This window comes from Pinus tabuliformis, chromosome 7 (genome assembly GCF_031772625.1).
Source record: "Pinus tabuliformis cultivar Carrire ecotype Pingquan chromosome 7, CPIR1, whole genome shotgun sequence".
NCBI classification, from domain to species: Eukaryota; Viridiplantae; Streptophyta; class Pinopsida; order Pinales; family Pinaceae; genus Pinus; species Pinus tabuliformis.
This window is the reverse complement of record NC_142293.1, coordinates 1,962,030,086-1,962,046,333: the sequence shown is the minus strand read 5'-3', so window position 1 is coordinate 1,962,046,333 and position 16,248 is coordinate 1,962,030,086. Positions and strand designations below refer to the sequence as shown.

Sequence of the window (16,248 nt, the reverse complement as noted above, 5' to 3'; positions counted from 1 at the left end):
TTCAATAAATTCCTACAAGATTTTTGAGAAATTAGATTGGAAAAACCCACTTGAAAAACTTTCAAAAATTCTCACTAAAAACAACTCATTCATTAATTACTTTTAATAAAAATCAAATTACCAATAAAAATAAATCGGGAAATAAAAATAAATTTATAAATTAATGTTCAATAAAAGAATATTTTGGCGACGCTTGCTTTATTACCGAACAATCGTTACCAATTTTGACCCAGAAAAGAGGGAGGAGGAAACAGTAGTAGCAGCGCAATGTATTCAACCACTTGCAGAAATACAGTAAAATTTTGGGTGCTCACCGCCATTTTAGCACCTACTTTCCTTGAAGCTGCAAAAGTCCAAAGATATTGAAAAAGATAATCACGATAAAGGAATGCTTTTACATCCCTAAATTACGGAGCATTACATAAGTTATAATTTTCTTTTCTTTTTAATAAATCGAAAAATACCGAGCATGTTGGAAGTTGGCCCATGGGCGATACCTTTGGTAAAAGGCTGTGTAACACGTGTTTGTTGCAAAGCCTGTTCAATTCATGATCCACATTTTCATTGAATTTTTTCGGTTTGCTCACGTACAATGCAGTGAGATTCCAACAGCGGTTTATAGTGGGTCCTACTGATCCCGTCGCAACTGGTAAAAAACGTGGGATTGGATTCTTCGCAAAGTGCGCTTCACCTCACGCGGGATTTCTGCTGTTCCATCCACCACTAGCTATCGATATACTGTAGACAATTTTGTGATATATTGTAGACAATTTTGCGGATGGGAAGGTGGTGTGGAGTCTGTAACCCAACTCTATGCAACGTCTATCAAAACAGGGCTTTCTGTTTTATGTGTTTTGTGTTTGTCTCAGTATTTCCTTGCAGAGATGGCCACCTATTCCCATGTTTCTCAGAGTAAGAGAGGGAGAGATGAATACTGGAATGGCGGATTCGCTTTGCCAGACGTAAAACGAACCATTAGCAGAGCGTTGGCGTATGACAGCGATCTCACGAGCTTGCTCGACAAGATCGATGATATGGATAACAAAGTCAGTAACCCAGAAGGGATTGATGCTATCAATGAGCTTGACGGCGAGATCGGATTGAACGCGGTTCAAAAGTCTATAATGATGAAGGCGGAAATCGGGTTGAAGGCACAAACACATAATGATTTTAGGTCTACTGACGAGAAGGGAAGTAATGATCAGATGGGTTCTATTAAAGAAGACGAGTTGACAGAGCGGAATTCTGAAGCAACGACCTCAGTTTGCTATGTAAAAGACTTCAAGGATCCCGACGATGTTGGTGCAGAACTTGGCTTCTTGGAAGACCATATCTGTCCCCACGAATTTGGAATCATCATCAACTACATCGAGGGAGATTCAATCGCCAATACTATGGACTATTCGGATGCGGGGTATGGATATGCTGAGACTACGGAGGATTTCTATGGGTCTCTGTGGGACAATGATATTTGGCAGTTGAATGAACATTTGGTTATTCAAAATGATCTTGAATCGCCACAACAAAAATAATTTGGGATTAGTGGAGCCGAGTTTCATGACGTTTAGAACGATTTTAAACCAGTTCAACAATAGAGCAACGATGAAGAAGTATTGTAACATGCATATTGAAAGAAACATTTCCTGATTTTGTATGTGAAAAAACATAATCAGTGCCGAGTATGTCAGTTTGTTTCCAAGGCTATTTCCTCCGAACTGTCACTCTGTGAATCCATGAGCAAATCAAAATTTTACTTTAAAAAACAAGGTCAAGGAGGAACCTTCAGCTGAAGTTTTTATAACTTGATTTTGTTAAATCATTTATATGTTTTCACACTAGGTGTTTTGTCAAAATGTGATCAACGAAATGTTTAGTTGAATCGTGAAAGATTTTTAGTCGAAGTAGAATCAATACACTTAATAGAGTTGTTAAAATTTCTAAATAGAGTTGTTAAAATCTCTATTTCTTAGAATTTTTTTTGCGTTTTTTTGTTTAACTTCTCTAAAATTTTATAGGAATTTATTGAAATCACAAGTTTGATGAGTAGCACTTATACAATCCAAATGTTTTACAAGTTTTTCAGGTGCCGAATCTATATATATAATCAAAAAACCAATTTAAATAACACAATTAAAATTTCACCTCAAATATTTTCATCAAATTCTATCAAAAAAAATCATAAGAAACCACACAATAATCAATTGCTTTATCATCTCAATAAGACTTGGTTATATTTATATTTCTATCTGAGTTGTCATCCGTTAGTATCAATGTCGATTTTTAACAACTTAATGATACTATGAAACTGAGATGTGTTTTAAAATATTGATGTTTGTTATTACCACAAAGATGAAGCGGACATAAAGCAACATCCGTGAGAGGAACTTCAATTTTTCTGTCACTAATGTATTCATTCTTCCACTATGTCTAACTCTTTCACAGTTGAATGATTCTTAAATCTAACGACTCTGGAGTCGAGACTTTTCCCACAATATCCTCAATTATCTTAATGGTGGATTATAAACATGGATATATTCTTATGGATTTGTATACTGTTCATAATGCTGACATGAAAACATGGTTCGACTTCCCATTCGTTGGATGCACTGAACAGTTTCTTCGTGCTACACGACATTGACATTTTCACATACTGATATTGCGGGTTTGTCGGTTGCCCCACAAAAAAGCAATTAAATATTTTACTCCTCAAACTCCAACAGAGATTGTACTGAACTTTTGACACATGTTGTAATTTCCGAATCGTTTACTTTGGCATTGTCTACAGAGATCACAATTCCTCCCTACAAACCCGCAACATCATTATGTGAAAATGTCAATGTCGTGTAGCACCAAGAAACTATTCTAGTCAAAATTTCTCTGAAATTTTGACTAGAATAGTTTCTTGGTGCTACACGACATTGACATTTTCACATAATGATGTTGTGAGTTTGTAGGTTGCCAAAAAAGTAATTAAATATTTTACTCCTCAAATTCCAACAGAGATTGTACTGAACTTTTGACACATGTTATAATTTCCGAATCGTTTACTTTGGCGTTGTCTACAGAGATCACCATTCCGTCTTGACATCACAACAGTGAAATTTTCTGGAAAAAAACTTAAGAAATTTGATAGTGAGAGTATTTGAATAGCTTTTTAATTATGGAATTTCAGCAGTATCAAAAATTCTGGACACTTGAAATCTTAGCACTTGACTGCTATATTTCAAATTTCCACAAATTTATGAAATCCAACTAGAATTTCCGATCACCACGTCTACTTTTTGTTGCGTGCATGTAAAAGTGAAGTGGTGGGGTTTATCTGCATGTGGTGATTACAAAACCACGTGGAGGATGACAGTGACAAGAGGTAGATGTGACTAAATGAGTCTATGTAACTTCTTAACAAATCGGGTAGGGTCATCAACAGTGCGTTGGACTTCTAACGTCCACAGGGACGCCACTTTGAAAATCTTTTTATAGACGACGCTTCCTGTATCATGACTCTGGGAAATGGAGGGGCCCACATGGATATGATCGTGGTGACTCGAATAGTGATTGACGAAACCATGTGGGCATTGACTAAACGTAAACGTTCGAGAAGCACTGAAAATATTTTTATGTTTTAGAGGTAAGCGACATAAATGGTTGTGCTCATCATTCAGTAGGTGTCCACGATTCTTCGAATTCCATTGAGTACCAAGTCAGTGATGAAGAGTGATGAAGTTTGGTGTTATGAAAAAACCTATTATAGTTTAGTGGTTAAATTAGTAATGAGGACAACCATTTTTTGCTGCTAATCGCGAATGAAGGCAGAGTCATCACCGTTATTCAAGGAAAACCACGCAACTAGGAATAACTCGCTCGTGGTCATGTATTCGAGGCAGATACATGAGAGAAGAGATGATATTCCAATTATTTATGGAATTTTTAATATTAAAATTAATATCGAAAATTAAAGCACAATTCTATATAAATAAATTATAGGATATATTTTTATTCATGTTTGTCATATCAAGTATTGGTAACTCCACAATGTAACTTAGGTAATTGTATTAACTAAAGCATACACACACACACACATACATATATATATATATAGGCGGACTCATCACGGTTATTCAAAGAAAACCAAGCAACCAAGAATAACTCGCTCATGGTCATGTATTCGAGGCAGATACATGAGAGAAGAGATGATATTCCAATTATTTATGGAATTTTTAATATTAATTAATATCGAAAATTAAAGCACAATTCTATATAAACAAATTATAGGATATATTTTTATTCATGTTTGTCATATCAAGTATTGGTAACTCCACAATGTAACTTAGGTAATTGTATTAACTAAAGCACATACACACACACACACACATACATATGTATATATATATATATATATATAGGCGGACTCATCACTGTTATTCAAGGAAAACCAAGCAACCAAGAATAACTCGCTCATGGTCATGTATTCGAGACAGATACATGAGAGGAGATGATATTCCAATTATTTATGGAATTTTTAATATTAAAATTAATATCGAAAATTAAAGCACAATTTTATATAAATAAAATATAGGATATATTTTTGTTCATGTTTGTCATATCAAGTATTGGTAACTCCACAATGTAACTTAGGTAATTGTATTAACTAAAGCATATATATATATGTGAGTGGAGAGATTTTTGGGATTCCAATTCCAGGGTATTTTGGTTTTCTCCAATTCATAACTGAAATGTTAAATTAATTACAATAATCTCAATCCTTTCAGATTAGCTCTCAACATTACTCCCCTTAATCTGAAGGGATGTTGGTGAGTCCAAGCATCATTCTGAGTCTTTCAAACTTTTACCTTCCAAGTGTTTTGGTGAAGATGTCTGTAATTTGTTGATTTGTGGAAAAATGACAAAGGTGAATAGTCTTGGCTTCAACATGATGTCGAATGAGATGATACTTTGTATTGATGTGTTTTGTTAGATTATGGAACTTTGGGTTCTATTGTCACTGTGACAAACACCCTCCAAAATTTTTCCTACACTTGAATTTTGGAGCCTACTTGTGATCCTATGATCTATCATTCCTTTATTGCTCATAGTTGCTTAATGGTCGGTTGATGTTTCCAAATGTCAAAGTCACTTTGTTACATATGCTTATCTTTTGATGCATGTACAAGCGCTCTTCCTTCCAGCATGCCCATGTCAATGTACACCCTAGGGAATTATACGTTGCGCGACCTATGCCGACAGTTAGTGTACAATATCACTAAAAAGTCCCTCTCACTTTGGTTTCAATTTTGTTACTATTCCAGTGAGTTTTCGCAATTGTCTCTTTTGTGCACTTTGGTTTTCATTAGTGTCGGTTTCACTTATGCGACTATCATTTTTTCTTTCTTTCACTTCTACAAGTGGTGCTTTTGTGTTCTCTTCACTATAACATGTGTCACTTTCACTTTCTTTAGCTTTTGTAAGTGACTTTTTCTTATTGTCGCCTTTTAATAAGGGAAGTGTCGCACGTAGTGAAAGGGAGTCCTTTGTACATTCTTGAAGGGCAACTTTGGTTCATTCTCTTGTAATACAGGGTTCTATTGATCATGGGGATATGTATTAGACTCATTCACCATGTCTTGAGCATTGTTTCATTAGTGTCGTCACTTGTGTTGCAATGCGTATATTAAGTGTCGCACTTGGAGGTAAGTGTTGTCTTGTTGACATTTCAATGAGGACATGTCGATTTTTGGTGGTGAATGCTTCATTGTCGAGTGCTTGATCATCTATAAGTGTGTAATCATGTTCAAGTCATGTTCTACTTCCATCTCTCAGCTCTTTGGTCACATACTTAGTCATTTTCACAAGATGATCCTTCCCCGATCAACCTCCCTCCAATTTGCTTCCCTGAACTATGAATTCTGCAGTCTCAAGCCTTAGTCAGTGTGTCCTGTCTCTTGGAACTATGCAACGCGCAGTCATTGCCTCTAAAGACTACTTCTGTAGTCACAATGCTCAAGAATTGTCCTCCTTCCCTTAGAAACTACGCAATCTACCTCCTCAGTCTGCCTTTCTTGCGCACTATGTAAATTCAGTCAGCAGTATGACCTCTCTATCTCATTGATTTTCTCAACTATGTAGCCATTGGCCTCCTGGGGCTACGCACTACACAATCACAGTGAGAAAGCCATTCATGTATGCCTTCTTTCCTTGCTAAATTGTGTAATTTTCAGTCTTTGGCATTCCTAAACTATGCATTTCACAATCACTATGAGCAATCCCTCATCACTGTCTCACTAACTTTCCCAACTACGCAATCATGTGCCTCCTTGTATTCCCGAACTGTGCACTATACAGTTTTAGTGAGAAATCATTCATTGTTGTGTCCTTAAATCCCTCAATTGCACAATCTTCCTTCTATGGCGCTCAGATACTCTGCAGTGCGCAATCATAGTCTCGAAATCATCACTCTTGCATCTTGGAACTACGCACTACACAATCCCTGAGCCTTATTCTTTGTCCAACACTCAGTTCAGGGCTAATCAATGCATTGCATGGAGAATCAGATAGACTAGGATATTTTTGGACTAATGTTATCTTGTCGTGAGTGAATTCCATCTGTAGAATTTGTATGTTGAGATGACAAGATGATGTTCAAGGAGGATGAAATGGAGATCATATGAAAAGGCACTTGTGAAGTTGGAACCAGTAAGAAGTCATCAAGAATATTAAGGGACGTAATAAAGGTCAAGATCGCATGAAGGCTCCATACCAATCAACATCTTGGAGGATGAAGATGAAGCACATGTAACATCTATCTTGAAGACACAAAAAAAAAAGAATAAAATCTTGATATTGGCACATCACTATGAAGTTCCATGTCATAAGTACCAAGTGATGTCTTTTCCAAGTGTCATCACAATGTCATATGTGTCAATGTGTCCCACCACATTATTTATGGATGTTATTATGTGTTTTCAAGAAGATGAAAAAATGTTAATGTGTGGAAGTCCACAAGGCACAAGTGGAATACGAAATGTCACATGTACACTAAAGAGTCACTAGGAGAAATCCAAGAGTCTTGTAGAAGTTCAAGTGTGACTTGGAATTCCAATAGTCATGAGAGAAACTCAAGAGTCATTAGGTTATGAAATGTCATTCCTCTTGTTATAAATACACCGTCATAAGTAAAGAAAAGGGGTTTTGGAGGCTTAGACTTTGGAGAGTTATCCTTGGCTTCTCTAGCTTGGCATAGGAGAGAAGATAATTTTTTGGAGAAGCAAGGAGTGACTTAATGTTTCTCTATTGGATCTAGTGTCTCACCATTGTTACTATGTAATTGAATGTTTCACCTAATAATTAGAAGCTTGTTGAATCAACACATTTTCATGCATGTATCGTGAATATTGTAAGACTATTCTTTAGGCGTTTGTGGTATATGTTTTGTTCATATGTACTAAGGAAATTGAATTACTTCATTGGATTTGGTACTTATCTTCTTGAATGTGTGTTGTATTTATTTTAATTTTCGTTGTGTCTATGTGAACTATTTCATTATATAACTAACGAATCTTTCCTTGTTCTCATGTGCCTCTCTTAGGATAGTACTATTAATTTCTTTCTAGAGACTCACTCTTACTTCCCTCTTGTGAAAGTCTCCTTTTACACATTGAAATTGATGTTTCATAGTGTCAACTTTCTTGCTGATTTCAGAGGTTTTTTGCATACTCTTTTGCGTTGTTTGTTGTAGCCAAGGAAAATCTTAAGTTATAGTGTTCAAGCCGATACTCCAGCTAGGGCTCCTACTCCTAATGATGTCAAGTATAATTGGGACTTCATATCAGGATACCCCCTTCGTTGATGGATTTCCAGCACCATCAACAATTGGCACTAGCAGGAGGGAGGGATGACACATTGTTCCCATTGAGTCTATTTTGAACCTCCTATCTTAAATGGATCATCCCCAAATCATACTCCCAAGTCATTTTTCTAATCAATCCAATGGTAAACTTTTCATCGCTGATGAACCCCTTTATAACTTGTCTCAATTTAAGTTTGATGGTGACAGTGAAATATCCATAGTTGATCATATATCTATTTTTCTCTATTTTTGTGAATTTTATAAAATCAATTGTGAAGATGTTGCTTGTGTACATTTCTTCCTCACACTTGATGGTCAAGTTAATCGATGGTGTCATACCATACCATCTACTTCCATTCATTCTTTTGATCACATTATCAAGGAGCTTCATTTAGCCTTTGATAAGTATGGCTATCAGGAGGTCCTTAAATAGATTAATCAACTAAGAATAAACCCTAATGGATTAGAGATTTTGCTAATCAATTCCTTCACGTACTTTACGAGTTTCATGAAGAGCATACAAATTGAGATTTCTTTAAAATGAAGTTTGAAAGTTTGGTTCAAATTTATTTACATTGTGAATCTGAACCCCGTGATGTCTTATCTCTCCCAACTTTTGTGAACCATGAGACACCTCTAATTTCAAAGGAGGAACCTACTATTCCTTTTGTTCCTTGTCCTCCTCATTTTCAGCTATGATGTAGGTGGCCTCCTTGGGATGATGTGAAGATTGGGAAATCTAAAAATAAAATGGTTGATCCATCTTTGCAACCTTCATCCATTTCTCATGATCAACATCCAATGGAGGAAATCTTGGAATGGTTCATGGAGCCTAGGGTGAAGACAAATCCTTCCATTTCTAAATATGATATTAACACTCGTAAATTTAGTGTTTAATATGATTTATATGTTATCCTCCTCTATAATCTCATTCTCATAACCCTTTCCCCTTGATCTACTTAATCAGTCTCTTTCAAACTGTTTTGATTCTCAGTTTGCTAATCTAAAAATTGGTCAAATGCAAGGTAGTCACATTTCACAGTTAGAGGAGTAGAAAGGTGAAGATTTTTTTTTATCTTTCTACTCCTTTCCAAATTCCTCTATGTCAAGGTAATGTTTCTTCATTCTTGGCTAATTTAGAATCTACTAATCTCGGTGATTAGTCAAAATAAATCAATTTTCCTAATCCATTTAAAGTCTTGGGAAACCAACATTCTGATGATAATGACTCTATGATGTACCAACTAATCTTTTGGCTTATTAAGAAGACTTTGATTTGAAATATTTAGATCTTAAATATAGCTCAGTCAAAGAAGATTTTATTATGGGAAATTCCTCTTCAATTCACTATTCCTTATGTCCTGTTGCTTATAATGAAAATATGTCATGCTCTTCGGGTTCATAATTTGATGAGTTGAATCTTGAAATGACACAAGATAGTGAGACTATCCATGATGAAGAAGAGAACAATGAAATCATATAACATCAATTCAATTCCTTGCAATTTCCTATTTTGCATGAAGATAACACTTTAAATCATGTAGCTCATGAGTTTTCTCCGGTTTATGCATCTCTAGATTTACAATCAGAGGGATCTTATGACTTGAGTAATATGTTTGTTAAAGTTGAAAATATGATCAAAATAGTGATGCAGATGGTTACCATCAAGATAATAGTGATGTTGTTGATTCAATTGATAGTAGTTGTCCATATGAAATTTCCAATCTGACTCAGTTCTCAAAATATAGTTATCCGACTTTTCAAAGTTCTAGAACTTGTCTGTTAGGCCCCTATACTACTAGTGTGACCCCTTATTGTTATTAGTACAACCCACTTATTATATTGATGTACCCATGTAGTGCCCATATTGTTACTATTGTGCCCCATAGAAGCCCACTATTGTTATTATTTTGCCCTTACATTATTATTGTTATGTCGGCTCTGATTATGTTATGACCCCTTAGACTCCTATATATAGAAAGGAGGTCTTTTCATTTGTATCATCCAAGAATTGCTCATTTATGTAATGTAAAGGAGGTTTCCCCCTCGAAGAGGCTGAATTCTAAGGCGTTGATCTCTCTTTTCTATCTTTTTGTGAGTTGGTTTCATAACATTTGGTATCAGAGCTTTGGATTCTAGGGTTTCACTGCTCCAAACAGGCCATCGTGGAATTTGCCCCTACACTACTATTGTAACCCCTTATTGTTATTAGTACAACCCACTTATTATATTGATGTACCCATGTAGTGCCCATATTGTTACTATTGTGCCACATAGAAGCCCACTATTGTTATTATTGTGCCCTTACATTATTATTGTTATGTCGGCTCTGATTATGTTATGACCCCTTAGACTCCTATATATAGAAATGAGGCCTTTTCATTTATATCATCCAAGAATTGCTCATTTATGTAATGTAAAGGAGGTTGCCCCTCGAAGAGGTTGAATTTTAAGGCGTTGATCTATCTTTTCTATATTTTTCTTGAGCTGGTTTTATAACATTTGGTATCAGAGCTTTGGATTCTAGGGTTTCGCTGCTCCAAATAGGTCATCGTGGCATTTTCGCTATAACTTTTTTCTGTGACGTTTTAGAAGCTAAAAGAAAAACCCATTTGAGAAGAAATTGCATTGAATCTTGGATCCGAATTTTAGAGATTTTCGCGCTATATTCGTGGAGATATGATTTGAGGAAGTTGGTCTTTTGTAGAATCCTGAATTACATTCCAAACAAGTGACCTGGGGAAAGTCGTCATAACTTTCTCTCTGAGCATCGGATTGAAATTTCGTAAGAAGGTACATAAATAGAATGGATTTTAGTTTCTTGTATATCTTTTTCAAAGCCAAAGGTCGAAACAGTAACACGTGGCACTTCATAAAAGTTCGCTCTTCTGGAAAGGTCTATAATTAGGTCATCTTGGGAGATTGTGCATAACTATTTCTTGGAGAATCCAATTTGGATCAGACTAGTGGCATTGGAAAGAGGACACATAGGGCTACTATAGATCATAATTTCAGAACTTAAAGATCTGAAAGTACAGATTTATAGTCGTTTCAACATTGAGCTCCTAAAAGCAAGAAAAAGCAAGATGAAGAAGTTTGATGGAAAGGATCCGGTAAATTGGATACTTCAGATGGAGAAATATTTTGATCTACATGGTGTACCACTGTTACAAAAGGTATGTATTGCATCTTCATATTTAGAACTGGATCAATTTTTATGGTATGAATGGCTTTTTTTCGTGTAAACAACTTGTTACGTGGTCAATTTTCACGGAAGAAATGATAGCACATTATGAGGATACAAAGAGCAACACCTTCTTTAGAGCAACACCACAACAATTGGAAAGAGTAAAAGGGCTTTGTGACATAGTGGAAAGCAAAATTATGGAAACTAGGAAGCATACCCCTCACAACTATAAATATGGAAGTGTTGTTTCTCCCAGCCTTCCACAATCTACAAGGGTTACACCACAACAATTGGAAGAAAAAAGAGAAAAAGGGCTTTGTTACAATTGTGATCGCAAATGCACTAAAGGTCATAAGTGTGCTGAGAAGAAATTATTTTACATAGAATATGAAGATGAGGAAGAAGAGGATCAAGAAACATCAAAAGAAGAGGATATACGCCAGGACCCCACCCCAAAGAAAGAAGAAATGAATCAGACCATATCTTGTAAAGCATTGACAAGAATTACCACTCCTCAAACTCTTAAGATAGAAGGACATATCAAGAAGAAAAAGGTGCAAGAAGTGAAAGATCACATCAAGAAAGAAGAAATGAATCCAACCATATCTTGTAATTCATTGGTCGAAATTACCACTCCTCAAACTATCAAGATAGAATGACATATCAAGAAGAAAAATGTTCAAGAAGTGAAAGATCACATCGAGCATCAAGAAATGAATCTGACCATATGTTGTAAAGGATTGGAAGAAATTACCACTCCTCAAACTCTAGAGATAGAAGGACATATCAAGAAGAAAAAGGTTCAAGTAGAGAAAGATCACTTCGAGCATCAACAACAAGTTCTCCAACTTTTAAAGGATAACGCCACTTCAGTGAAAAATCAAACGAAACAACAGGTAGATCAACATCATAGTGAAAAATGTTTTGATGTAGGTGATTGGGTATTTTTACTACTACATCTCAAGCAAGCTATTTATGAGAAGGAAATGTTGGCAATACTACATGCACTTAAAAAATGACGACCTTACCGAATGCGAAGACTCTTCAAGGATGAGGATGTGGAAGCATTGTTTTGTGCTATTTCTATTATCCAACTAGATTGGATAAACGAAGCAAGGGATGAATGGAAGAAGGACGAAGAAGTATGGCCACTTATTCAAAAGTTGCAAAAGATCCCAATTCAAACAATATTGCCAGAAATTGAAGAGGAAGGAAAAATCATATTGGAACCTGGAGCAGTCATAGAAAAAAGAACTTGATAGCTACAAAATCGATCAATTTCAGAGTATCTCATCAAGTGGAAGAACTTACCCGTTGAAGATTCCACATGGGAGGACAAGAATTTTATACAGAAGCATCAAGAACTACTCAAGCATTGAGGACAATGCTTTTTGAAGGAGAGGGGCATGTTAGGCCCCTACACTACTAGTGTAACCCCTTATTGTTATTAGTACAACCCACTTATTATATTGATGTACCCATGTAGTGCCCATATTGTTACTATTGTGCCACATAGAAGCCCACTCTTGCTATTATTGTGCCCTTACATTATTATTGTTATGTCGGCTCTGATTATGTTATGACCCCTTAGACTCCTATACATAGAAAGGAGGTCTTTTCATTTGTATCATCTAAGAATTGCTCATTTATGTAATGTAAAGGAGGTTGCCCCCTCGAAGAGGCTGAATTTTAAGGCATTGATCTATCTTTTCTATCTTTTTCTTGAGTTGGTTTTATAACATTGTCAAGAAGTCAAGGTACTTTAACTTTCGTTGATGGTCGTGTCAGGTTTTCGCAGTCTTGATGAGATCCTTGAACTAGGTTAGATATGGATTTTCTCACAAAATGCTTTTATTTGCATGGTTTCACTAGATGCCAACTCCTCGAAATATTTTATGTATTTAAAATATAGTTTTTATAACTCTGAAGATATGTTTTATAATCAGTTAAAATATTCTTCTTTAGTTCATTCATCTCCATACAATCTCTTGTATCGAATTCAGGTTTGGAGTGTATATCTTTCATGGATGCATAGAGCCATGAAGCCTATCATTCTGATTATCGAGATAAATATTATCATTCGACGAAGGATTCATACTCGCTAAGTGTTGTTGTAAACAATCAGCTCCTAATATTCATTATGAATTTTATTAAGCTAATAATTTTTTTTTTTTTTTTTTCTGGCCCAATGAATCCTTTTGAGCAACATTCAAGTCTTGAATCATTTAGTGGATCGAAACCCCCATGCTAATATGAATTTTAGATTTGATTTGACATATCGTTCTTACTTTTTGTCAGCAATTGTTTCTAATTCCTCAAGATTTTGTATCATTGGTCGGGTATTGAATTGGAAAAAAAGGGAACCAATTGAGAATAGAGAATTTCATATGCTAATTCATCAATCTGGTCATAACATTGGATCTAACAATTGTCATTTCAAAAATAATTTTCTCACTAGTATATCTGATAATCGTTGTTTTACATTGTTTTATCTAGTTTAATCTAGTGGTATTTATGATTTATGATTTCATTCTTTAGATACTTGTCAAATAGTTGAGGCACTTCAGTTTTTGCAAGTGGTTATGTTAGTTCCTCACTATTTTCATAAAGCTTATGAACCAGATCAAGCTATCTTTTCCTTGCAAAATGCTTCCTATGGTTCGAGTACATTTATTGAAAGTTAATCTTTCCTAGAGTTTAAGGATTTTCAAAAGGATTGTTTAACATTTCATGGTCCAATCTATGATTTTCCAGAGAGATGTTGCTTATCAAGCTCTGTTGTTAATAACAGGTTTTGACTTTTCTTAATGTTTGCTAAGGATAGAAAAACAAATGAAGGTACATTCACAAGAAGTTTTCGAGGTTGGTATGATTCATATTTTAATCTAAAAGGCAAGGATCCAGGTTGGTTAAGGTTAGTTGTTATGGCACATCTTTCTACATGTAGGAAATACCTTCAATCTTTTGTGAAAGCTATTCAAGTTCTTATCTTTTTTATTGCATATTATATTATAATGGTTTTAATTACTTAAATCCTTATGATTGCAGGTCAGGAGCGGTTACGACGATTACATTGGAAATTTCATTACACCTAGCCCTGACATTCTAGCCAGTTAGGTTAGGAGTAGGTCTAGTTGCATGATAGTTTCCCTTGCACACTCATCATGCATTTTCTCTCCATCCAATCTTCGCATTTGTTTTTTTTTCCCATTTCTATCTCTCATGTTGCTTTTACTCCAGTTCTCCATTTGCTTTATCTTTTGATCTTGTTTTATTTCTTTATTGTGTCTTGTCTTCCATCTTTTGTTTAATAAGACTTTGCATGAAAATTGTTCTCTTTGGCTCAAAAGACAATGTGGTAAAATTTGAAAATGGAATTGTGATGAGTAACAATGCTTGACTAATCTATTACCTCTTCTCTATTTGGGTTTACATATCTTTAAAGTCAATGATGTTTGAACATAAAATATGATTCGTTCTAGATGGAAAGCGTCTAGTTGAACTGCAAAGCTTTTATATTATTTGGATCTTCATTCTAACTCAACCCTATATTGAATAGTGTTTCAACATTTCGACTCAACCAAGTAGAGAAGGGAAAGGAAAAAAAAATTAAAATGAGCATATTAATGTTATTTATCTTTCAAATCCCTTAAACAAGGAACAAACTATCCTGCTCTCAATAAGATGGGATCCCTCTTCCACCTGTATTACAAAGATTCAATAAACTCTTCAAGCATATCTTTAAGAAAATAAAATAAAGGGTGAAGAAGAGAAAGACTTCCTACACAGAGAAGTGAAGCAAGCAACTTCACTAGGGTACTAAACTGACCTGCTGGAAGCGAAGCGATGCTTGTGTCTCCTTAACGTGACTCCGTTGTGGTACTGAACAAACTCACTGGCAGTGTAAAAACACTGAGGAATGTGCTTATAAAATGCTTGGTATACTTATTATCCTTCTCCGCTATCAAAATAGTTGAGGTTTGACTACTATTATGTTGATGTGTTTGAAGCTGAGAGAGGAAAGGAATATACTATATCTTTAATCAAGATAAGTGGCAAATCCAAGGTAATCTACATGGCGAATCAATACTTCCTGAAATACTGAGACCTTACAAATTGTTATCATAGTTTAGATTCAAGGTAATGGATTTAGGGGTAATGGCTTGGGTCCGTTTTTTAAATTTTTTCACAAAACATTTAGGTGCATTGAAAGATAATTTGTTAGCATTGGTTCAATGGGTTTAAAAAGAAATCATTGACAAATTAAATGGTAGAAAGTGTTCATTTTCTTTAGAAGTAGTCAGTGCATAAAAAAAATGTGTTTCTGGTCTTGTTTGTGCCTATATATGTTGTCGGTTGTTGAAGCAGGGTTCTTAGTTATTTTTATAAAAAATAAAAATATTGGGCTCAATGACCTCTAACCTTCAAGTTTATTTCAATAATTAAGTCAACCAAATATTTAATCCTACATTGATCCATAATGTAGACGTTTTTCTAGAGGAAGCAAAAAAATTAAATAATTTTCTTGTAACTTTGCTGATAGTTAATCCATTAGCGTTCCTTTTGAAAATATTTTGATAGAGCACGAATTAATTTGTCAGTGATTGGATCAGATAAAATTTTTGAGGCGACAATAAGGGGTTTTAGTTATGATAAATATCATGAAATATGGATTCATGAACCAAGCTTCAATTTTGATAAATCAAGCCTGAGATCCATGGTGGACTTACTATTTTGAACATGATGACAAAACTCTATTTTTAAGACTGTTTTTTTCGTGTAAAATACAATAACTTTGGATGCAGTTTCCAAACAATTGTAAATAAAGTTTTGAAAACCAAAGGAGGTTTTTGTCCAAAACAAGATCATTTAACAAAACCTCTCTCAGGTGTTACATAGATATTCACAGTTTGGGAGATACGAAGTAATATTTGGAGCCTATTTTTCAGGAATTTGTGATAATTATTTTTTTCTATATTTAGAAAAACGCCTAATCAACTTTCAATTGGAGAGCCAGGTCATCAATTTGACCTGGGGATTAGATGTTATCTCGTCTTTGATTATTTTTGATTTAGTAAGTTAAACATAGATGAAGAGGTTTGAGATACATTATTTTTTGGATCTTGAACAGTTTGTAAGTATTCTATAAAGTAGATCATGAGTGAGGACCAAGGGTTCAATTTTTTTGGAAAAACTGTGTATTGTTTTAGACTTTGAT

The 16,248-nt window shown here is 34.9% G+C and overlaps 1 protein-coding gene across 1 annotated transcript; it reads left to right on the top strand.

The window, feature by feature from the left end:
• Positions 1 to 805: 805 nt before the first annotated feature.
• Positions 806 to 1,670, top strand: LOC149256314 (uncharacterized). The gene has a single exon (XM_089457406.1). The coding sequence runs from the start codon at positions 885 to 887 to the stop codon at positions 1,530 to 1,532; it is 648 nt and encodes a 215-aa protein (XP_089313532.1). The 5' UTR covers positions 806 to 884; the 3' UTR covers positions 1,533 to 1,670.
• The last annotated feature ends 14,578 nt before the right edge of the window (positions 1,671 to 16,248 follow it).